This window comes from Choristoneura fumiferana, chromosome 14 (assembly GCF_025370935.1).
Source record: "Choristoneura fumiferana chromosome 14, NRCan_CFum_1, whole genome shotgun sequence".
In the NCBI taxonomy this organism is placed as follows: Eukaryota; Metazoa; Arthropoda; class Insecta; order Lepidoptera; family Tortricidae; genus Choristoneura; species Choristoneura fumiferana.
Genome location: NC_133485.1, coordinates 14697032 through 14723951, shown reverse-complemented (window position 1 = coordinate 14723951; position 26920 = coordinate 14697032). Strand labels below are relative to the sequence as shown.

The window sequence follows — 26920 nt, the reverse complement described above, 5'->3', positions numbered from 1 at the left end:
AAAGTGGCAAATTCAGGTGTTGTCAGATACTGTATAGTTGTTATTCTCATTTATTTCCCTCTGGGATTCCCGTGTTTTTGGGCGGTTTGCCACTTTTGAACTGTAGAGTTACGAAAATACATTATATTATGCCTGTATATCAGTTATAGAAAAATTACCCTGTAACAGCGTACTTAACCACGCGATGGTTGGACGCTTAATGTTTGAAAGTCATAATTTCGTAATGTACGGTCAAGGATTTTAATACCTGACCACCACGGAACCTTTTCACAGTAAACTTCATAGTGACACTGACAACGCATTATTAACAAGGAAAATCGTAATGACTTTTCCTTTGAAAAGATCCGACTCCGTGGAGAGTAAGAAATTAGTCCTCGATTAAATTTTTTAGAAATTTTTAAATGGTCATTCTGTGGAACTCTACCGGTTAGGCTATGTATGTTTCTGTTGTGTGTGTGTATAATTCTGAACAATATTAATGAGTTTGGAGAAAAAAAATATTACCTACATTATGTTATGCCTTAGCGAGCCGATATGGAGCACAACACGAAGGAGGTAAGTATCTTTTCTCTGAAGCTGACCGTACCTCGCTCAAAGAAATTGCCACTTCATCCCCCCAACACCAAAACTCCAACACTTTTAATTGTAGAGTGATCATGCACTTAGTAAATAACTTCAAACTTTTTGTTTTCAACATTTAAAAAAATACGTTAATCTCACTAATAACTGGTACGATATGTATACCTAGTATACCTACTAGCCTTAGCTAATCGTATCGTGCCATTCCTCTCACACTACTAATATTTAAAAGAAGAGTGAGAAGGACGGCATGATTTGAATAAACTGAAACAATTACTTTGCTCAGCTCACCCCCGACATTATGATATCTACGTTTATGCAAGAAATGTGTGTTCATGCAGTTCTTACACCTCCACACCACACTGTAAGAACACACACAATGACACAACCAGTTTCGAACTCAACCAGAGCTCATCTTCAGAGCAACACAACAGTTCACCACGCTATCAGATGTTAGACTCAATAAATTATTCGAACTTCGAACTTCTGGATAGGGACTTAAGATTTCACAGGGTGCTAATAAATAGGTACTTACCTAATAAGTAATTCAAAGCATGTTCCTTGTTTCTTTTCATTTCCATTTAATTTAATTCTACTACTTATCCTATAGCAACAAGTGTTAAGATATTTTTTTAAATACTTACATATATTTTATTTTGATTTTTCCTGCGACATACGGACAGACGGACGTAAGGGACGAAGCTATAAAAACTAGTCCTATGTTATGTCACATCCTGGTCAGTGTGGGAATCCTAAAGGTACCGTTTATCTCGGACATCTTGCGGTCAAGCAAACGTAATGCGGTATATTGAACCATAACTGTTTGTTATACGGGTCAGATTAGTATAAACATAGTTTTAGATGTGGATGTGGTTTTATGTAGAAATAGAAAATTAAAGTACGGTCATCGACCCTTATGCTGGATCGGTATGAAAACGACCGAATCTACAAAATTACTTGTTCTGCATAAAGACTAGATCGCAAAACGACCACAGGTGCAGATAGTCTATATATCAAAATGACAAGTTAGCATCACGACCACTGAGCAAAGGCCTTAATCTCAAAACCGCTTGGTATCAAAACGGGTTCTCTATCGTTTGCCCGAATTTTCGAATTACGGAATGTATCATTTTCCATAATTTTCATTTGCCATAAAGTAATTTATTTCTGAAATAGTATTTTCTTCAGAGTTGATATGAAACTAACCTAACCTACTGCATTCTATAAGATGACATTTAAAAAAATCCTGAAACCAGCACGGTTCTATATATTTTATAACGTTGGTATGGCAAGTGAAATCTGGGCAAATTAATTTCGGGCAAGTAAAGGTATACGATCAAAACGACCAGATGTGTAGAAAGCCTATATCTCGAAATAACTCCGTAGTAAAACGACCACCGAGCAGAAGGTCTTCATATCAGAATGGCTTAGTATCAAAACGACTTGTTCGCGAAACTTCCATCTGTTGGTATTACCGTGAATCCAGTTGGTTGAGGTGTTTTTTTTAGCGGTTTTTAATTTATTTTAATATTACTGAAAATGCAAACTATCTGCAAAAAGAACATTTCAAGATAATGCTATTTTATTTAATGTAATGTTCGTTTTTTGGGATGATGAGCAAACAACTGGTCACTTATTACTCGACTACTTATATAACTCTATCCAACACGTGATTCAAATTTTGTACTATTACAGTCAACTACAAAACGACACAACATTATTTTAATGACGACAAAAGACTATATTTTACTACTTATTCAGTATATCCGCAGCTACGCATGCGTAAACCATAGATCCAGAGTTGAATTGAAATTCTGGGATTTCCTTAAATATCGTGGACTTGGGTGACACTATTTACCGGCCCGGATAATACCGACCGACATGGAAATAGCGACTCTGTTTTTCGTATATACACTAATAGAAGCTCATGTCAGTTTCATCGAGCGTGTACACGTAAAATAGGATTGGTATCCGGACGGGAAAGACTGTCACCCCTCATGGGAATATCGGGATAAAAAATATACATTAACGTTTTAAACTTTCGTGATTTTCACTCATAGTCAAAATACCACCCGCGGGACTTATCACCTACCGAATTTTATCTAAATTGGTTCAACGGTTTTGACATGATTGCGTAACAAACATCTAAACATCCAAACATCTTTACAAACTTTAGATATCGAAACAGCACGCTATTACGCGAGTTTCCGTTTATACCAAACGGAAACTATTCTATTTTCAAATTGTTCGCATAATTAGAGCCCAGGCTGATGCTGATGATCCGCTGTTGCGAATTCATAATTGTTATTATTTTTCACGGTTTGTTTCACACGGCTCTGTTTGCTTTGTTCCAGGTATGTACGATAATTGCTGGCCAGTAACGATTGAGGATACGGTATGCGTGTTGAGTAAATAAAGTATTAATGGATAAATGGTATTAGCATAAACTTTCCTACTTATTCTAAAATTACATTATATATTTTTCATAACCATTGCTGTATGTACCTTTGTACTTTTGTGAGGAGAAAATAAATGATTTTATTATTATTATTATTTATTTATTTGATTCAGTTGTAATCACTTGAAATTCTAGTTTTATTTACCCGTTTAAAATATTGTTTTTTTTTTATAACATACATTGAGCTATCCACCTATTAACAAATCGCAAGAACTTAAACATTTATTGACAGAATGGCAAAGTATAATGTCTTACTTAATAAGGATTACATATTTGATCTACGGGTAAAATGTCGATGTTCAAAATATCGAAAATTAAAATATCGATTGTATCACAATATCGAAAGTTGTTATACCTATGGTCAAAATGTCTAAGATTGAAATGTCGATTGATTAAAATATCGAATGAGTAAAAATATCGATAGCAAATATATCTAAGTTGTAAATGTCAACATATTTGAATGTCGAAAATTAAAATATCGTACATACCTACAAATCTGCTTTATTTATTGCTCCTTTCTCTTAATAGTGTTTATTTTACATAATCTCGTAATTTTTAGCACTCGCCGGCCGCTGCAGCAGCACGCTCGCTTCGCTCGCTCGGCTCGTGCGTTGTTGTGGTCAGTGTTCTAACCTAACTGAACCAAATATTTTTGGTAATTCATGTTCAATAGGTTAGGTTAGGTTAGTATTGCGTCAAGGCGCGAGGCGCCTTAACTGAGCGGAATAGAGAGGTCCGCTTAGCGGAGCTCCGTTGACCCTGTCTCTTATCTTATCTCGTCTCGTCTCGTATCTTTCCTTATCACTTTTGTAGATAAATATATTTTCGATATATTGGACGTAGGTTATCTAACCATTCGACGATATAAACTTTCGTTATTTTAATTTTCGATATTTCGATACAGTCGATATTTTAATTTTCGATATTTTGAACATCGACATTTTACCCGTAGGTAATTTAACTTTCGATTTTCAAATATGTTACCCTTAATAAGTCATTGTTATGATTTCTTCTCTGAAAAGTATAACAATGGAAGTTGCTTGAACACAAAAATAACCGTATTGGGTAGTGAATGAGCTATTTACGTAGGAGATAATGAACCCACGCCAACATAATACTAGTACTATATTTACTACATTCACAAGTATCTGTAAGTAGTACTAGTACTATTATACTATAATGTTTAATTGTATGATTTAACATGTGAGGTTCTTGACTTGACTGTGCGTAGTATGAAACTAAATACACAAATACAATGGCCCGTATGGTTCTATTGTGCTGTTTAGGGTTCCGTAGTCAACTAGGAACCCTTATAGTTTCACCATGTCTGTCCGTCTGTCTGTCTGTCTGTCAGTCTTAGTAGGTACTAGAAAGGTAACATGAATATATACATATCAGTCACGCTGACAAAGTGGTGGTGATGGACCGGCATCGATCGGGTTTTTTACGTGATAGCAGTCTCGTTGCGTTCTTAGCTATGTTTGACATTAGATGGACCGGCATCGATCGGTTCAGCAGTTTTTTGCGTTCTTAGCTATGAAATTAGAACGTTCAGCAGTTTTTGAGATATTGAACTTTGAAATGACAACGTATTTTTCAACGTATATACATAAGAGGGGAAAACTAGCATGCGGGTCACCAGATGGGAAGCAATTACCGCCGCCCGTGGACACCTGTCGACACGAGGGGTATTACAGGTGCGTTGCCGGCCCTTTGAGAGAATGATAGGATCGTTTTCGTACTAATTTAATTAGGTTATGAACATAATACACACAGTTACAGTCACTGTTAACGATATTACGTGGTAATTGAACTTTACCTTTTCCTTTATCAAGGGCGGCCTTTAACTGTAATTTAGAGCATGCATTAAAAACTTAACAGCGAATGTGACATTTCCTACAGTCAATTAACCTACTTGTAATAAAAACAATCAGTATAAATCCAGATTAACCTCAACGCACATTTCTTTACGATAAATTAGTCAATTTAAGTTTAATATTGAGACCACCGTCACTGCTTCATTGTAAACATCATCGATTTGACATTTAAAAGGCGTGTCTTAAATATCACGAATACAGGTTCGTTCGACGCTGCCATTTTGGATTTTAACATTTCACTTGCAATGATCGACTTTGGTGAAGTATTTTGTGCAAACTTAACGCTTGATTTTGTCGTTAATGCTCATTATAACTTTCCTCGTCCTTAATTTCGGGGTTGAAATCTTTGTACTGATCTGGTTCACACGATACGAGCTAAAGTTTCTTTTAACTGGCTGGGTATTTACGTACCTTAGCTTACGGGTAACGTAAAGAATCTTGTTCCCATTTACCTATAGTATCACAAAATATAAGGCATAATACAAACCTTAAAATTTTAACATGTTGTTGTTAACATCCATATCAGACACAGGGTAAAACTTCTGTTATTAATTAAATTGGAGAATGTAGGAAACCAGATGTCGTGGGTAACCTTGTTGTAGGTAATTTTTCGTTTCACTAAGTAGGTATTTCTACATAAGTAATAATATTTCGATATTTTTATTGTTTTTCTGTATCTCACTCAAATCAATAATTTCGTCCTTATTTCACTATATTAAGATACATAGATAGTCTTCCCTGACGCATAAACTAAGTCTTATCTCCAACTTCCTTATCTAGCAGCTGTTCTAATGACCCAACGGTCATGTCCGAGACACCCCCAACATCTGGCCCGCATATACTTTTTCCAACTTAAAAAGACATAAATTTGTCTTTACTATTACCATATAGCTAATACATGGGTCATTTACATTCGGTTTTTGCTCGAATAATAACAAGTTGTGGCATGTGACAGCTGTCATGCGGGTCTTTCTTCGCATAAATAATAACTTCTTTATTTATATACATACATTGGTCACTGGACATTTGCCTACCATTTTACAGCCAAAAGTATGGACTCCAAGTGTATCTTTCATTGAAACTGGTGTATACATTATTAAATTCATTAAATGGTCATTGACCGCGGCCTACCTGCCTACGTTATAATTATAAATACCGGAGTAATTAGTTTCATAAAGAAGAAAATATTTCAAATAAAATGCTCTTTATTTTAAAGAAAGAAAGAAAATACATTATTTTACAATTTTAATGAGTATTTTATAGTCTGTAATTAATTATGTGGACCTATTGCAATTTAAAATTAAGCTAACTATGGCTTAAAATGTAATAAAATATTTATTTATTCATTGAACAAATAAAGGGAAAGAGAAAGGTAAATAATATGGAACCGGTTCCGAATTAAAGAGTGCCAAGGGGAAAAAAACAAAATTACCTCGTCAAAAATTCAAAATTAGAATCCAGTTCCGTTTCCAATTTGACAACTTTTTAAGGGACAAAGGTTTTGTGTACAGCACCAGAACCATAAAGGCATAGAATTTTTCAATTCAGAGGAGGTTAAACACTTATTACACAACTAGCTTTTGCCCGCAGCTCCGCCCGCGTGGTATTCGGTTATCGCGCGCTGTTCCCTCGGGAACTGTGCATTTTTCCGGGGTAAAAAGTAGCCTATGTCACTCTCGGGCCCATAAACTATCTCTATGCCAGAAATCACGTCGATCCGTTGCTCCATTACGGCGTGAAAGACGGACAAACATACAAACACACTTTCGCATTTATAATATTATATATAATATATATGGATGGTATGGTACAAAACATACACACACAATGTACATTTTATTGACTTAGTGCTAAGTAATTTTTAATCAATCTCTTCATTACATCAATAATTACGGCAATAATAATGCGTTCACATAAACGTTTTAAAAAACAAAGGGTGCATTATTTAATACGTTTCCGGCACCTGTGCCGTAGACGCAGGTGTGGCGCCAACAGAATTGGATTTACTTTGTTACCCAAAGATAACTTTTATATTGTCTATTTTTTACATACTTCCAAATACCTCCCTTTCTTAGTACTCATTAATTGGCATAATATTAAAAGAACATTTTTTTAAATGTCAATGACAGAACTGGCCATTAATAAAAAATAATAAAAAGAATATTTTCAATTTCAAAAAGAGAAGCTTCCATAGGTAGGTAAAAAGAGTTTACTCCACTGTGGTCCGTCCCATCGGTCAATATATGAGACAGCATTTTGCCGTCTTGTTATAATTAGGCGGTCATTTCCTCGCCGTGGAATGCCACATTTCATGTTAATCACACGTTCAAGTCACAGAAGAAACCGCTAACAGATGTTTGAAGTTAATTAATGGTGGTAAATACAGATGGGATCTATAATTTGCGCGGTTACTTGGTTCCATTTTAAATTATGCCAGTTTTTGTCGATGCAATCTCACTGTACTAAAATTACTTTTTAAATTAGTCAATTTAAAAAAAAAAAGTTACAAAAATACTCGCAGATATCGTTTTTAATTGTATCAATAATACAAGAAAACTTTTTACACTACTTTAATATTTTCAACATGGACATTTTTAAGCTCTACCAAAAGCCAGGGTGGCATGGCATAGTAATAAATAAAACACGCATACACACATATACACAAAAGCGCAATCTGCAACACATTTCTCTTATTGCGTTTCGAATCCAACGCACAATAGCTTCTTCTTTACCCTTTGCAAAAACTCACCAGACCCCTAAACATAGCTGATAAAGTTCCAATTCGTACTGGATTTATTTTGACAGTTGCAAAGATAACATGGCGTCGTTAATCCTGATTTGCTGCCATTAAAAATTGCCGTGAACTTTAGGCTATAGTTCACAAGGTTTTGTTTTCGGTGGTTTTGAGTTTAGCGAGGGTAAAGTTATATTAGCATGGCAAATGCTTCCCCCAGGAGTTTGGTTCGCAGATGTTGCTGAACACTTGTTACATCGCTCCTAAAATAACATGCAACTTGCATAAATCTTACTTGTCGTAAAGGTTTGACATGCAAAGTGTATTTTTCAGCTTGGAGATTTGTGGTAAACGCAAAAAAAAAAAGCTGTTTTCAAATAAATTTATTTAACACTATCCCGCAGGAACTATATGCAATTAAAGCTATGCTATGTCCTTCCTAGGGTCTTAAACTATTTCAAGACTTAATTTCATCTCAGAGATCCAGTGGTTTAAAAGCGTGAAAAGGTCACAAACAGATAGATATACAGACAGAACAGGTTTGTTACCTTTTTACGCTCTTTCGTATAGATAATAAGAATAAAACAAGTATTTTTGATTTTTCTTTATTGGTGATGTAAATTTGAAGTGACATTGCATTAACAAACATGTAATTGAAGAGTATTATAAATCTTTCGTATAAAATTATCAAATCGGATAAATAAGTGACTGGAGACTAAGTACTTACTTGAATTTCATGTGATTTTATGTATTAATCCTGAGCATTAATAACTCACAGCGAGGAAGAAAACTACAGATAAACATTATTACGAGCATTTTTTTCAAGCTTGACTTAAAAAACACCATATTTTTGAAAAACACTTGAGTAACATATTTTTTGTCAATTTTAATTATTAATCTTTCCAACATAACGAAAAACTTATAAGAGAATAATTGTTTTGCAATAATTATTAATATTAGAGCTAAGTAGGTTTTAAATAAAATTAGCTACTGAATTTACTTATTAGTGTTCTACTCATAAGTCATTCAAAAGATAACATTAATTAATGAACAAGGAAGCGTTTGTGAAATATATCATTATTTTTAAGAATTGAGCAGATTTATATTTTTGTGCATCGTGCGTGACTTGGATTCCCAGTCCCGGCCAAATTTTAGTTACAAACAGACAGACAGTTACTTTCGCATTTATAATATTTGTAAGGATGTGTTCATGTTCCGGTATTATTTAGAAAATAAAGATAGGAATTAAGTTATGTGCATCAGCTATCTTCGATTCCTGAACTACTTACTACAAAATAGCCAAGATTGCCAGATCACATTCCCTGTTAGGTACCTTTGAAAGTTAGAAGTGCCTATACTCCGATCACCTAACTGAGAAGACGATTGTAATTTGACATTTCTTTAATAGCCGTCGGGAATAAACTGGTATAAGATATAATATTAAATTTCTTTTAAACGGTAGGAAATTAATTTAAAAACCGGCCAAGAGCGTGTCGGACACGCTCAAAATAGGCTTCCGTAGCCATTACGGAAAAATTAAGTGATATTTTTCTAAGGATTTCGTATTTTATACGGAATCTTTCAAGTTTAGGCATATTTTATACCTTAGGCTGCTATTTACTCTTAAACTACTAATTATTCTCAAGCAAACTTTTCCGTTATAGTTTTCCTTGAAAGTTTGATATACTAACTACCATTCTGAATTTTAATGAAAATTTGCACTTTAAAGTTGAATATTTTGCAAACAAATCACTGAATCGAAAAATGGGCTTAGCAACCCCCTAAAGATTTTAAAAGACCTATCCAACGATACCCCACACTATAGGGTTGGATGAGAAAAAAAAACCCCATTTACGTCCATGGGAGGAACCCTAAAAAAATTTGAAATAAATTTTTAGTTGTACTATTTTGTCGGCATAGTTTACTTATATATCCGTGCAAAATTACAGACATTCTCTGAGCAAATCCGCGGACGGACAGACAGACAGACAGACAGACATGGCGAAACTATAAGGGTTCCGTTTTTGCCATTTTGGCTCCGGAACCCTAAAAACCAACGAGCTCCTAGTAAAAAAAACTATTCTTACCCCAGACATACACACACCTGTATTGTTTATTTATATTTATCTAAATTCCAATATATCTACTCTACTAATAAGCGACGATAATTACGTAAACTAAGGACAACGAGTTACGCCGGTTAAGGTCACAAATGTAACACTGCACACAGCGCAGCGTCACGCACACCACGACGACGTGACGCAGCGTGACGTCACGCGAACACACCCACACGCGCGTACCATGACGTGCCCGCCCCCACCCACACGAGCGCAGATGTAAACAGTGACGTAAAGTACGAACACAATGAAAGCCGGCACGCACACGCGCGCGGTTTAATGTAAACAAACTGGTCGTTGGCACAATACACACAACTAAGTTACGTATATTGTGTCGTTGGTTGGCGCCTCACCCACACTGGCTCGTGTACAACATTACATGGTTCCGTTTGTGACCGGTGTTTTGTTCGAGATCGACGCTAGTGTTTTTAGGTTATCGGGTTTATTTACGTTCTAATTATAGATTTGTAATGTAGATAGTGTATTTTATTTTTCAAACTGACCGTTGTTACGTAGACATTGTTGACAGACAGTATAAAAAAATTCGAGAACACACTGTCATTACTACCGAGCAATCTACATTTATACAAATAAATAGTAATGGGCATTAAGCAAAATATCAAGTTCATAAATCTTAAATAATGAAAGCACTGCGAATCATTACTATAAAATATTTTTCGGGTCGCAAGTGGAACGAAGTAAAAACTCTGTTTGCCCCAAAATCGAGACAGCTAAATTAAAATTACGATTTTTTTAAGAGGCGTTTCTTTATGTTTCTGCATTAGAGATATTCGGGTTAGGCCTTTAAGGTATTGTAATTTAAACTACTTATAAAAATGTGGTTTCATTTCCTTCATACTTTTTTTATTTGAGTACCTATCCATGGTCAAATCAGCCACCGTCGCCCGTGGACACACAAAACATAATAAGTAAAATTACTGATGCGTTGCCGGTCCTTTGAAAAAAGTTTAAGTATGAGGACGCCCTTTATTTTTTAGGGTTCCGCAGTCAAAATGAACCCTTATAGTTTCACCCTGTCCGTCCGTTCGTACCTATGTCACAGGCATTTTATTCAAAACAACAAGATAGTAGGTAGGTATATTATGTAATTTGCCTAATTTATGTCTTATAATGGCCGCTGCTTTGTTTGAGTGTTAAATAATTTAAAAATAGTTTATTTAAGCTGTCTATCTAAATAGTCATTTTGAAATCCGCTTTTTGCCTCAAATTCTTTATTTGTTTCATCATCATCATCATCATCATCCCAGCCTATATACGTCCCACTGCTGGGCACAGCCTCCTCTCAGAACAAGAGGGCTTGGGCCATAGTTCCCACGCGGGCCCAGTGCGGATTGGGAACTTCGCACGCACCATTGAATCGCTTCGCAGGTTTGTGCAGGTTTCCTCACGATGTTTTCCTTCACCGCAAAGGTCGTGGTAAATTTCAAATGTAATTCCGCACATGAATTTCCAAAAACTCAGAGGTGCGAGCCGGGGTTCGAACCCACGACCTCTGCTTGAGAGGCGATAGGTCGAACCATAGGCCAACACGGCTTATTTGTTTATAATAAGCAAAATTAAAAAAAAAATAGCAACAGTGCGAACACCGACAATATAAAACTGAAAAACAGTCGCATCCAAAAGTTATAACTAAAAAACAGCGCTCTCACTGTTATTACCGGAATTTATGAGATTACCCAAAAAATAACTGGTTCGCGGCGGTTTAAGCCGGATAGCGGTCTACGATAGTTATTATGACTATATGTACATAATTACTATGTTTTAATTTTAAATAACGGTCCTAAATTTCTAGCCATATTAATATTTTCTTATTATACAAGTTATACATAGTATTTTTTATACAGACACAAAAAGTAACCGACGTTGGTTTTAGAGCTGTGAAGCGATTTTGTTATAAATGCTAAGTTTAGCATTAACTACCAGATACAGAGCCAAAAAAACTACCAGGTCGGATTTCAATATTAATTTTTGGTTTAACATGCTCGTATTCCATACCTACAACAATTTGACATGACAGAGAAGTCTGTGACAGCTGTCACGTTTGCAAGTGCGACGTTTCGAATAAAAACGAAGTAAGTAGTGATCATGTAGTGCCAATTTATTTTAGAAAAAAAGTCGTATCTTTTTAATAAACATGTAAAAGTATGTTTATTAGGGCTTTAACTAGATAAGTACTCTAAGTTTGTGATTATGTCTATCACTTTTTTTTTTATTCGACTGGATGGTAACGAGCAAGTGGGTCTCCTGATGGTAAGAGATCACCACCGCCCATAGAGGGGGTATTTTTTGGTATATTTATATGCCTAGTACTGATATATCTATACAAATATATTAATAACACATGTATACATATATACACACACACATATGTTTATATGTATCTATGAGAAATAAGATTTAAATTATGTAAATTTTTGTTGTATGGTGGGTCTCAGGTGGATATATATATACATATTAATATATGTATAATAAGTAATAATATACATATACTTATTATATTATATAAAACTCATCAAATTACGTAAAATTCAGTGGTGCGAGGTCGGGCTCGAACACACGACCCTCTCCTTGAGTGGCCGTAGATCTTAGACTATCACGTCTTTTACAATACAATACAGTAGAATACACAATATTTTACAATTCGGCATTCGGCATTTGGAAAAGTATTCATTTATTTATAGATTAGTTAAAATCCGAAGTAAAATATTGCCAAAATGTAAAGCATAAGTAACTATTGTGTTTAAATAAATAAACGAATAAATATCATGTGACACTTGACCCCAATTGACCTAGTCCCAAAGCTTGCACTATGGACACTAGGCAACGGATAAACATACTTAAATATAGACAAATACATACTTAAATACATATTAAACATCCAAGACCCGAGAACAAACATTCGTATTATTCATACAAATATCTGCCCCGGCCGGGATTCGAACCCGGGACCTTAAGCTTCGTAGTCAGGTTCTCTAACCACTTGGCCATCCGGTCTTCGGTTTCATTCTTTATTCATATTTTGTCTTTCTTATTCCAATTTATTTTTGTAGAAAACATTATAGTTGGTGCACAATGTTGTGTGCAATTTTACTCAAATTCAAATTCAAATCATTTATTCAGTAAATAGGCCGCAGTGGGCACTTTTACACGTCATTTTTAGGTGGTACAATAAAAAAAGTAAAAAAAAATATACATTATATTATGATGATGATTGAAATAAAAATAACCTTAGTTACTCCAACAGTCAATTTTATTACTTTCTTTGGGGGGGGGGGGGGGTAGGGGTTCGCTATTGTCTAGAAACTTTAACAGGGGTACGTAGAGCCATAAGTTGAGAAACCCTGGACTATTGGATTAGTAGAGTCATAGTTTTGTTATGCATCTGCGAGATATTTTTAACTTGATTAAAATTCAGATATTTTCCAAGCCAAACTGGTCGTACCATACGTTAACTTTCTAGCCAATAAAATCAATATCTACCGTATAATTTAAATAAATCATTAGGCATTTTATGATGTTTATTATTTCTGGTGTGCTGTAACTAATGACGTTTTTAATAACTTGACTGGGATTCGATTTGTAGCATTCGAACATGGCGGATGTAGACAATATCTAATTCTGCTATTTCTGTTCCTTTGTCTAGTTGAAGTATAATTTTGATAGTGTTTTGATATGCGGTGTAATGTGTACAAATCTTAAGAGTGGTCCCGTACTACGTCCGATTCGAATCCGATCCGAATCCCTAAAATTACGGACTGAAGTAATTGTAGAATTATTTTTATGATAATTTATGCACTAAATCTGAGTTCCGTGTCCGATTTCACCATACAAATAGTTTTACGACTATCCGGACTCTATTTTCACAGATTCTTATACCGGGTGGGCCCTGTAACAGGAGCAAAACATTAAAACACAGGTACTGCTACTCAAATGGAACTACTTTAGTTCTGCAACTTTCAAAAATTAAGTAATTTCATCATCATTATGTTTATTCCAAACAAATTAAATGGTATATCTTCAATGTACGGCATCCAATAGCCTAAATGACATCGCCTGTCACGTAACAAAAGGACGGATTTCGCAATACATTGCTTGTCCAATTAAATAAATAAATATCATGGAACACTTCACACCAATGAGGGCTATCGCGAATGAATTCGCCGCTAGAGGCGCTAGTGTAGCGTGAGGTCTCCGAAATGTCAAATCTCATAGTTTTTGGGTGAGCTTATGTATAATTAGAATAATTTTATGAATATTTTGCATTACCTGTGGTTGCTCGATATTATTATGGTACGATTTTAAGGTGTATGAAATATGATTTTAATCTAAATTTTGTTTTCACACCCGTAATAACAGACTATGAAAGCCATACTTAAAAACCTCACGCAACAGTGGCGCCATCTAGTAAGACAAAAAACGAAAGCCCTCATTGACCTAGTCCCAAACTAAGCAAAGCTTGTACTTAATAAAAATCATAATAAAAGTTATTTTCAAAATATGTAGAACTAAATGAACTCAAGATGAAGAGTGGAAGCTGTGGTATTTTGCTCTTGTTACAGGGCCCACCTTATATGAAATCTGTTACCAAGTTTCTTTATAATATACCTAAAACCGCTCGCGCTTCACTGACTATTAACTAATAGTGGGAAATACCCACAATAGGTATTAAAAGGCTATTATTATATGTATTTCTATTATACATTGTAGTTAGTTCTCACTAGGGGTCCCATGGTATATTGTTTCTAGGTGCGCCTAGGTCACCTTAACTGATTATCGCCTAGCCAGGTAACTAAACTAAATAAGTAGGTAGGTACTGACTCTTTGGGTCATCTTCCCTTTTTTATATCAAATTGTTGGCAAACTAGCATGGGGGTCACCTGATGGTAAGTGATCACCGCCGCCCATGGACACCTGCAGCATTATTACGACTGCGGGTGCGTTGCCGGCCTAAAAGGGGGCTAATTGGGGAGGGAGGAGGGGGGAATGGGGAGTTGCGCCTCCGGATCTCCCACTCACCATACGAAACTCAGTAGCAAAAGTAATATTTCACGCCGGTATTCTGTGGGAGTGTGGTACAGTCACCAGCACTAATATCTGACACAACAAGCGTGCATAAATATCTGATACGACTCTATTTCTAGGGTCGGAAGGACGTGTCAGATATTTTTGCACGCTCCGCTGTGGCAGATATTAATGCTGGCGACTGTACTAACCCGGTCGAGCCGGCCCATTCGTACTGCAGCCAGCAAGTGGTTCCAGTGAGGCTCTACCACATAAAACTAAACTAATGTATGTTCCTGTTCATGTTATGTTGAAGCGTGGTGCCGAGTGGTTTGACCTATGGCCTCTCAAGCAGAGGATCGTGGGTTCAAAACCCGGCTCGTACCTCTGAGTTTTCGAAATTCATGTGCGGAATTACATTTGAAATTTACCACGAGCTTTACGGTGAAGGAAAACATCGTGAGGAAACCTGCACACAAACCTGCGAAGCAATTCAACGGTGTGTGTGAAGTTCCAATCCGCATTGGGCCTGCGTGGGAACTACTGCCCAAGCCCTCTCATTAGAGAGGAGGCCTGTGCCTGCAGTGGGACGTATATAGGCTGGGATGATGATGATGATGATGAATGTATGTCAGGGTGAGCTTTAGAGCTACTAAACCGATTTTTTCGTTGATAGAAATTTCCATTAATCATTATTATCCCTGCCTATACACGCCCACCAGCTGAGCACAGGCCTCCTCTCAAAATGAGAGGGCTTGGGCCGAAGTTCCAACGGGGCCCAATGCGGATTGGATGAAATCTCCCAACTATCCCAGATCTGCTTTTTATTTCGGGAAAATGCGAAATTATCTATTTTAATAAACCTTATATATAGGCTGAGTTTCCACCAGAGATGTTTGAGGATGTGTTGCGAGGAATGGTGTTTGTTATGAACCAGTAGAAACACATTTATCTGTCCTCGTTCAGCGCAGCTCTAGTGAGGATAGGCAAATAAAACGTTTCTATTGGTTCACGAAAAACATACTCGTATTCTTCGATCGCAAATCTCTGGTTTAAATGCAGTGCTGCTGTGCTGATGTATAATTGCCAATGCTGATGATGGACGTGGTCCTTGACTGTTGGCTTCATGGAAAGGCTCAGAGTCACGCAGCGAGCTATGGAGAGAACTATGCTCGGAGTTTCTTTGCGCGGTAGAATCCGGAATACAGTATGCTTAGTGTATTTTCCCGTTCACAAAATACTTCTCGATCGCGTTCGCGTTAAAATCTCAATTTGTATGGAAACACGGACAGCGCCTCTAGCGGAAAGTTTGCGCAACAACTTTTGTGAGTGTAGGTTTGCTACGTAAACTATAACTAAAACGGGTGACGACGCCGCGCCGTGGACATGTGGTGGCTACGTATCGACAATCGAATGTCTTCGAATAGTAAACGAATGTTTTGTGAAAACGCCACACTAGAGGCACAGATATACCATAGAATGGCTACCTATACCTATACCTACATATACCTATGGCTGTATAGAATGTCACCGATATAGCTGGCAAAATATGCAAGTTGAAGTGCCAACGGGCGGTCCACATCGCTCGAAGACGAAGAGCGTTGGTACTTGGTATGCCTCCCACTAGGTGGACTGACGGCATTGTGAGAGTTGCAGACACGGATGCAAGTGGCGTGATGTCGTTCATCGTGGCGTTCTAACATAGTAAAAGAGAAGAAGTACACTCCGACCCTTTAGGTCCTAAAGAGACTTATCTGCCTACTCCGGCGCGGACGCTTAGGGTTGTCGATGTCTATTTTAGATTAATTAATTACCAACCGATAAATAATTTTAGTGTGAAAGTTAACTTAAAATTGTCTAATATCTGTGTCTAGAGAAATCAGATTATTTGCCGCTCTATTATTATTATTATACTACATTTAAAAATATTATGTATAAATTCGCCGAAGTGGTGATGGCGACTGTGTACTTACTCCTCTGTTTGCTACACATAATACTATAACTATATTTTTTATCGGTAGGTAGGTATCTATTATTTTTTATGTGTCGTTGCACGAAACTATCACACTACACTTATATACTACTAATTACAACTATAACTTATATAAAATATACGTAAATACGAGTACGCGAACGTAAAAGGTGATCATCTCGCGAAGCGAGCGCAAGACGAGCGAGCTAAAATCAAAACGTACGGCACCGACGGCAGCGCAGCCCCTCGACTAAAGAAAACTTAATCCTTCTTAAATTATCAGCGCGCACACATTTAAGCCGCGCGATGTACTTTTGTTCGTAGTGAACCTACTTTGTTCTCTTTTACTACGGTTCTAAGGAGGAGGCCTTTGTTTAGTAGTGACCGGACCGGACCGCTCATCCTTCCACTGCTATTCCTTTCCTACTCACAAGACGCGTCATGAGTCACGCTACGTCACTCAACCTTGCTATTACATTACGGCCAATGGCAGGCCAAGGTTTATCGTAATAAAATAACGGCCGGCAATCTAATTTACTTACATTGTTATCTTATAACTTTTTGCGAGTTTGCCTTGCTCTGCTGTGTTGAAACTGCGGAAAATGGAATGTAAGTAGGTTGCAATAGGCGTTTTATAAATTGGCTCTCGTCAGTTTCAAAATAAAATAAATAAATATCATTTGACACTTGACACCAAAATTGACCTAGTCCCTAACTAAGCAAAGCTTGTATTATGGATACCAGGCAACGGATAAACATACTTAAGTATGTAGAGATAAATCCAAGACCCGAGAACAAAGATTCGTATTATTCATACAAATATCTACCCCGGCCGGGGGTCAAGCCCGGGACCTCAAGCTTCGTAGTCAGGTTTTCTAACCACTTGCCATATCCGGTCGTCAAAGAATACGGAACTATATTGTATACTTATTTTTAAGATCTTGGAAACTGCTCTATCGATTTCGACGAAAAAAGCGTGTTTTGGCAAGTTTTTTTAGTGTTAATTTCACGCACAATAAGATCGGCTATTAAATTAATCAATCCACTGATGGCACAGATCTCTAACACTAGCGTAGTGGATCAGCGATATAGTGTTGTACCTACAAATGGGAGATCTAAAGTTCAGTCCTAGGTCAGACATGACATCTTTTTACTATTTCTTTTATCTACAGCGTGTATTTTTGATACTACCTCAAACTGTAACTAGACGAAGATTTAAGTGCTGTGAACCGATATCGAAATATTTTTATAATTTAATATAATTTAGAATTGTACCAGAGCGTAATTAATTTTTGAAATATTTTCGAGCGGCAATGTAATGCGTACAATAATTTGATACGAGAGAGAAGCGTTCTGTGACAGCTGTCACGTCAACAAGTGCGACGTTTTGAACAAAACAAAGGTGAATTACGTAGTGATACATTGCGTGCTAATTAATTTTATAAGTCCATTTTTTTTACTAAAACATAATAAAATGTAATAATTAGTGCCTTCACTAACTACCCTTAAAGTTTGAGTTTGTATCAAAAATACACGCTGTATGTTATATTTATTTAGTTCACGTTTTACTTTTAAAGCTTATTTAAATATGTATAAGTATGTTCTCCAAAAAAACGGTTTTATAACAATAAGGAGCTCCGAGCAAAGCTCAGTAGCTCAGAGTTAGACGTAATTTACTACAATATCATCACAAAACGCAGCTAGCTTTTTGGCCACACCAATAGTAGCGATCTGGGTGATATTTGTAAATACTTATACCTAGGTAGTCTTAGACCAAGTTAAGTAGTTTTTCAGTTAAATTATTTTTCTCTGCATTTGTACAGTCTAGTGCAATAAGTATCTATTCAAACCAGTCAAAAATAAATTACTACTGCCTTATTGCGTCGGAATAAGAGTCTGTGGTACTTATTTTTGAAACTGAATAAGTTCATATTGTACACTTGAGTGTACTTATATACCTATTTGTTATTTTTTGTACCTATATGTTGTGTCTAAATCATCATCTCATTTAATTTTATTTCCTAGACATTTAATTTATTAATTTTGTAATAATTTTTCGTTTTCATTTTAAACTGTTGACATTTTTAACTATAATTTTACTAACATGATGATGATAAGTTATTTGTATGCTTTTTACTAACAAAGTGGATGTAGGTAATTGTCTGAATAAATTAATTAAAATTATTATAATTTTTTTCTTGACAGTCACAAGCACACTAATTAATAGTTAACGCGCGACGTTATCCCTTAGCGTGTAGATGGGTGGTGAATACAGGCAGGCATTATTCAGTTTTCGCGTGTTTTTCGCAGCCAATATTTCGGATATGTTCGTGTTACAAACAATTTGTGATATCGAACGCAATCATGGATATTAAAAAAGTTTTAACCTCTCCTCCTCACGAACGGCTCTTGGCTTTGTCTGGACTTTCTTTTGTTTTATCCTGCTAATACTTAGCTAAAATAAATGCAAGGTTTTTATAATGGCTTGAGAAAAAAAAGTGATTGGCTGAACAAGTCTTCAATCAGAGCCTTACCTGTTTGATATAAAAAAACTACGCATCTACGCATGAAATCATTTTGCAACATTTTTAGTGTAAGACGTAGTAAATTAAACTTGTACCGTATTTTTTGCGATAAACCGTGTAGGAACTGCAAATTCTGATTGATATAACCACTCGAGCAAACATAACATTATATGCGATAATTTATATGTACCGTGTATTTTTATACATCGGATAACAAATCGTGCAAAAAGCGCGCCAAGCCAAGCAGCTGTGCTAACGCCGCCATTTTTTTCTTCTTTCCTAACCTCTTTTCTCGAGTGCCAGTTTCCACGTCCCTAACCCAAAAGGAAGCTTGAGAAACCTTCACACTGAATCAAACCTTATTCGCGACGCCTTAAGAACTCATTTCATTTGTAGCATGCAATCCCTTTTATTTTTTTTAACAATGAACTATTTGCGATTTCACCGTTCGATGCCAGCGTCGGTTCAGTGCAGTTTTATCGACTTAATTGATTTATTTCTCATAAGACGAAGTCTTTTTATGGCGTATCAACAATTGCTTCTGGTTTTTGTGGTACTCTAAAAAGTTTTGGGCGTTTTTTTAAAGTGAAAGTTGATTTGATTGTGACAAAAAATCCATTTACACTGTTTAATCTTAATTTTTTTTGATTACTCTTAATTAAGGTTTTAACGTTCTTTGGACGGCGGTGTTGTATAATTTAACTGATTTTTTTTTCTTAAATACTGTGCTACATGAATTCAGACAGCCATTGAACATATGTTTACCACATATCCAATCATAGAAAGTCATATCATTTTAACTATACTCGTATTTAAGACTAAAACGTGTTAAAGTTTTTTGTTATATATGTTACTTAGTTGCAATCATAACAATATACTTAGCAAACTAGTTAGCTTGTATCAGCAGTATTATCCCCATGAAAGAAACAAGCTAGGAACTTCTCTATCCCATAGGAATTTCGAAAAATCCTTTCTTAATGCAACTCTACGGTATTCAACGCATATGCTTGCCAATTTTCAAGACTAATACCTACTTATCTGGAGTGGTTTAGGCTGCGGTGTGCGTTGTCTGTCAATTCGGTTACTCTTTTCTATAAAAGAACCTACCTATGTACAAATACCAAATTCAACACGATAAATTACCTATCACCACAATCACCAATAAACTACAAAAACCGAAGGTTTCGAAATTCCTATTCAAAACTTGACGTTTATAGAACCCTAAAAAGCCGTTGCGTCAGCTCGAATTTCGAACCCTGACGAATCGCAGTAGATTGCCTCCGAGTACGCTCGACTTCGATTTCTGAACGTGCTCATAATCACGGGGTAATCGATTCTCGTTCGGAAACGGGTGCTCTTGTTTTTATTTTCTGACGCGTTAATTTTGCAACTGGCCAAGTGTAAAGTGCGTTGTGGTTAATGTCTTTGACCTCTTTAAAAAGTTAACCTTTATGGTTTTGAAAATAATTGTAATCAAATATAAAATATTTTTCTTGCTTCTGACTACTTATGCTTACTGTACCTAATCTAATAATAAACACTAGAAACAGGATACAGTTTCATAGTTTCGGTCACACGTCGTTAAATCGAGCCTGTGCAAATATTTTCAAACGTCTGAACCTCGGACGGCTATTTACAAAATATTGACCGTTTCAAAGCCATTAAAATACTGGAATTATGCCTTGTATAACTAACTTCTATACACATGCCAGTTTGTGATGTGCCTAAAATGTTTCAATGGTCTAGTTTTTCATCTATGCGGCTCGATTAAGCAAGGAAATTGGTTGCCTACGTTATTAAAACATCATCATATCAACCGCAGGACGTCCACTGTTGGGACATAAAGCCTTCCCCGTAGAACTCCATTTACTTCGATTAAAAGTGGTCTGCATACACTGTGACTGTGAACCTGAACCTGTTTTAACCAGAAGCCGTACGTCCATCTCGTTGTTGGACGTCCTACGCTGCTCTTGCCGATCCGCGGTCTCCATTCGAGAACCTTTCGGCCCCAACGGCCATCTGTTCTCCGTGCTATATGGCCTGCCCATTGCCACTTCAACACGCTAATTCGCTTGGCTATGTCAGTGACCCTCGTTCTTCTACGTATCTCCTCATTTCTGATTCGATTCCGTAGAGAAACTCGGAGCATATCTCTCTCTCCATAGCTCGTTGAGCAACTCTGACCATTATGATACAGTGCAATGTGCAGTCTCAAAACACAGACATTCATTGCCCTTATCGCATAATTGCCATAATTAGTTTCAGGTAATGCAAAATATTCACAAAATTATTATAATTATAAATTAACCCGCGTAGCTCACGCAAAACTATGAGATTTGACATTTCGGAGACCTCACGCTACACTAGCGCCTCTAGCGGCGAATTCAAACGCGATAGCCCTCATTCTGTGCACTTAGGTACATACAATGGTCATTTAATATAGGCATAAAATGTTAGCGCAAACGCAAAGAATTATTTCTGCACATTACTTAGGAGTTATACTTAAAATCACAATTGTTTTCACCATCTCTTTCTATCGCACGTTATACGAGGGTAGAAGGAAGTAAATGCGATCGCGAACGTTAGCGCGTTAAACAATACGACGGTAATAATCGCGATCCAATCGCGCAATAACGTCAAATATCTAAGTAATCCATGGTTCTTGTAAAACTAGTCCACAACCCAGTTTACCAACTCGTGCAGAAAACAGCAATTGTACCGAGGGCGTCGATTGCGGTTGAGGCAACTTTCCACTCCTGCGCAACGAACGCCGCCTAAAGGTTATCATTATGATACTGAACTTTTTACCCGACTGCCCAAAGGAGGGTTATGTTTTTCGAGCGTATGTATGTATGTATGTATGTGGGTATGTATGTCCATTTCTTTGGTCCTCGCTACAGCCTAAACGGCTAGACGGATTTTAATATATGAGGTATCATTGGATTTGTCATAACTGTCGGAGTGACATAGGCCATATAAAATTTCAATATGGCGTCTGCGAAAAAAAATATGGCGGAGGAATGAAAAAAAAATTTTTGTATTGTAACAATATGAGTATCAAATGAAAGCTAATAATTAGCCCATTCTAAATATGACGGTGTATGGTTATAATACACAGAAATATCAAAAAAGTATAAAATAAAAAACATTAAATTTAAAAAATCAAAAACCCGACTGCCTTAAAAACTAAAAGGAAGAAAATAAGTCTAGTGGTCTAGAACTCTGTCAAGAAGCTCATTTAAGGTTCAACAGTCGGGACCCTTCAAATCGTAACCAGCTCAAAAAATCTTGGTAATGGGTCCCGACTCTTGAACCTTAAATGAGCTTCTTGACAGAGTTCTAGACCACTAGACTTATTTTCTTCCTTTTAGTTTTTAAGGCAGTCGGGTTTTTTGATTTTTTTAATGTGTGGAAAATGCGCCTTATGCATCCAGCCCTGTTGGGGGAATCAGACGGTACACATGTGGAGGTCGCCTTTTAAAGAAATGCCCACTAAAAACCACATGAGTACCGCCAAGTGACTGAGCCACTAATTGCACCACACACAACTACGTTTATACAACACATGTTTTAACACGCATAACCCGCACCCCTCCTTTGCCATATAAAACAAAAGGTACACTATCCTAAAAATTCAACTATTTTTATTGTTTTCCGGTTAAATAGGTACAGTGAATAGGCTGTTACTAAACCAGTGTGATACACCTTTGGCCTCATCTGCATTTTAACCATCAGGTGAGAATGGTGAAATAGGATAGGGGGTCAACGGACAGTTTTAAGTAAAAAAAAAAACACACACCCACACACACACAAAATGATAATGTGTAAGTGTGTTTGTACGTGACGTCAGTGATGACAAGTATGGCAAGGGTTGTGTAATGTTGCTTTAAAGACAGACCTAAATAACGCTTCGCGATTGCATTTACCTTTACTTTCTGTGAAACGATACAGGATGAGGGTGGAAAGAGACGATGCTGGAGCCTACATTAGACAAAGCTTTACCTAGTTCCCTGAATAAACAGTACGAATAACCATTTTCTCTCATTGTTTCCAGGGTTCCACCTGAGCGGGGTGGTGCGGGCGCCAGCGGCGGTACCGCCGTGCTCGGAGCCCGAGCGGCTATACAGGGTCACAGTCTCATTCGACAGGTGAGAGAATACGACATTTATAGTCATTAAGAATAGGGGTACCATTATGGAGTTTCATCCATAAACTAAAATCAGTGTTCTGCCACTTCATTAGACTGTCAATTCAATTGATTTTGGGCAATCTCTACACTCCATAGTGTACGCCGTTGTCATTGTTTAGGTACCAACATGTACGGTCACGAGCGTTAATTTGGGACCCATTTCGTAAAAAAATTCGTTGTATTGACAAAATGACAGATAATCGAACTTAAAGTGGGTCCCAAATGAACGCTCGTGACTGTACTCAGTGATTCTATACAGTGCCGGACTCTCACCGCCTAAAAAACTCTGCTGCACGTCCGCAACTCCCTAGAGCTTAGTAACAGCCTGCTACGTAGGAAGTAATTAAGTTTATTACATTAATGCTGAGCTTAAACTGACATTTTGTATAGAGGTTCTTCTTGTATTGAAAAAATCTACGAAGGCAAAGTAAAGAGCACTAAGTAACACAGAACTACATAGGTAGGATCCGGAAAAAAACACAATAGCAAAATACTTGATCAGAATAAAACTGACGCTGATTTGCGGTTGCGCTAGAGGACAGGCAAGGCATTAAAATATTAGTGGCCAACGATGGCACCTTCATCTCAAGAACTCCGAAAATTGAAGTCAAATGTTTAATATGTACTAGAGTCAAATTTCCTTTTCCTACAACATAAAGCTAAACTTGACGAAACGAAAGACAAAGAATATGAAATAAAGGGGTCAGGAGCGTCGCATTGTGGCTCACAAAAAGGCCTTACTAAGGGCCATGCACCTTTATAATGCCTTTTGTAGAAAACCCAAAACTTTGTTACGAATAATGGCAGTGATTTCTTTGTGCACAGTTTATGGACAGACACTAGATTCGAAACGGATTTTGCGACTAATTTTACTATTCAGGATGTGTTTTGTGACGCTCTAGTTTGTACGGCGGCAGCCTGGCGGCAGCTATTTTGAGTGTCATTTATGTTTTGACGTTTGGCTTTTTTACACCGAAATAGGCTTGCGTTTGACCACAATCACGCCTGACGATAAGCGAAGATGTGGACTAAAATGGAGCACGCTTGCTTAATAAATGCCCTTTCACCCTAAATTTCCGCTTCGCAAAACATCTGAGATTTCGATTAGCGAACTAAGCGTTATCTAAGAATAATAATAAATGATGACGTAAAATAAATACATATATTTAGATTCCACATTCATTTACTGGGGCTCGACATATGTCGTTGTTTTCTTGCAGCGGAAATATGACGCCAGTCAAGTGGTGACAGATTAAATACCTAAATGTGTCTCTCTGAGGTCTACCGTGTCACGTTCACGTCACGGTTTATAAGCAAGCTGTGCCTCGTGCTAACTGTAGAGACGCACGGACGAAGTAGATAAACAAAACAACTAAATTACGTGACTGCTTCATCACTTTCTTATTTGATTTACTAGGCTTCACTCGCGTATACCATACCTGTCAGTTGAATTGAAACTCCAGGATTTAAGTCAATTCCGATGAGAATTCCCAAATCTTACAAATAACCCCAAGCAAAAAAAAAGCAAGCGAATTTTCTCCTTGCTCCCAACACTACATACATAAACTACTTCAAAGAGATTTCAGTAATGTAATTGGTCACTTACTGACAATTTAGCTTTCGGAAACTAAGTAGATACGATGACGGGCAAAGCGATATCTAAATATATTTTGATGTGGCTAATAATAATAAGCTATTTGATCTGACGGACCATCGAAGCCTCCGAACACCGTGTACTTCAAACTAGATTTCATTCACCTGATACAAATAGGTTCTTGACTGTTTATTAAGCGGTCCGTGGCACACTAAGTAATTTTCTAATACATTGCGTGTGTTGCTCACAAAGCATTTTGAACAGAACGTTACAACCATGCAATGAAAAGAGAAACTGCTCGGACTGCCGTCGTCCTTCCACTTCGCGCCACTTTGGGCTTCCTAATCTCATGGCTACCTGATTATTTCAGATGCAAGATCACCGGCGTGACATGTAGCTGCGAGGCGCGGGACATCTTCTGGTGCCAGCACGTGGTCGCGCTGGCGCTGTACCGCATCAGAAATGCCGACTCCGTCCGGTTGCGAGTGCCGATATCAGGTAACCAATACCAATTCAGATTATACACCTTCATAGGCGTGCATTGGATCAATTAAGGCAAGACGTGAGAGCACCCCTGACTAGGCCACAATTAAAGCCACACCGCCACCAGCACCAGGCGCATGCTTTGTTAGGTACCTTATTGTAAATTTGGAGAACTAACCTGCCAATTAACAAACAAATTGAAAAACTTCTTAGACGCGTCTAAATTTTCAGCTTACTATGACCTGAAATGGAGTTAATTATAAAGACACAAGTTCAACGTTTATCTATATTTATGTGAGTTTCCTCTATATGTTATATCACTCACACTGACACTCACGATCATTTCCTCCCTTTCCAGAAACCCTCCTCCAAATGGACAGGCAGCAACTCCAGAAGTTCGTCCAGTACCTGATAGCGGAGCACCACACAGAGGTGCTGCCGACGGCACAGCGGTTGGCAGACGAGGTCCTGCAGGCCCGCTCAGCCATCAACAGAATCTGCGGAGCCCCAGACCCCACGGCCGGCCCGCCGCCCGATGCACACCATGCTTGGCACCTGGATGAGCAGCAAGTGAGTACTCTAGGATATAAAAGTACTGCCTGCCTAGATGATATGTGCTCATCTTGGACATTCAATACAATATTAAGATCGATTTATTATCTTGAATCTTAATAAGAAAAAGAAGAAGAGGAGGCACAAAGCTCAGTGTTTTGCAGACAAAGTGCCGTAGATCCGCTCAGAATTAATAGGATTTTCGGTAGGTAGGGACGGACAATGAGCAGAAATTGGGCTCAAACCTCACCTTTCCTTGTGGCACTTAGCAAGTTTAAAGAGCCTGGCTATTTGATTATCAAAATGTGAATTTATCTTTAGTGTACAAAAATATTTAATATTTTGAAGCATTCACTGTTATGGTCCTTCTAACAAAATTCAGACTTAATCGATTCCTTTATATTTCAGGTTTGCGAGCAAGTTCGGGCGTACTTACTACAGGGGACTTATTACAATGCAAATAAGCAACTTAATTCGTTATTTTCTAAGGTAATTAGACAGTATTTTTTTTCTTGTTGTAAGTAATGTAGCTTTGCTATGACAATTCTTATTTTTGAGTATTGAGTGTTCCGAGTTTTGATGGCTCTTGCTGCTTTTCTATCTGAATATTTAACACTCCTATTTGAATTCTAGGCATCTGTAAAAACACCTTTTACACCAGCTCCCTATTTAAAAATCTGTCAATGTTACTGCCAATTTGGTATTTTCTAACCCAGTACGAAGCCCAGTTTAACACAGATCTTCTTTTCACTTGCTATTCACTTGTCATCGTCACCTGTCACGTTTCTGAAATAGCGGCCTGCATTTTTTCGTAGCAT

General features: G+C 37.2%; 1 protein-coding gene across 1 annotated transcript in view; it reads left to right on the top strand.

Moving 5' to 3' along the window:
- Positions 1 to 26920, top strand: part of LOC141435263 (zinc finger SWIM domain-containing protein 4-like) — an 80728-nt gene that overhangs the window by 37305 nt on the left and 16503 nt on the right. The window contains 4 exon segments of the mRNA XM_074097946.1: positions 23339 to 23432; positions 25438 to 25565; positions 25909 to 26120; positions 26511 to 26591. Coding sequence (XP_073954047.1) covers positions 23339 to 23432; positions 25438 to 25565; positions 25909 to 26120; positions 26511 to 26591 — 515 coding nt within the window.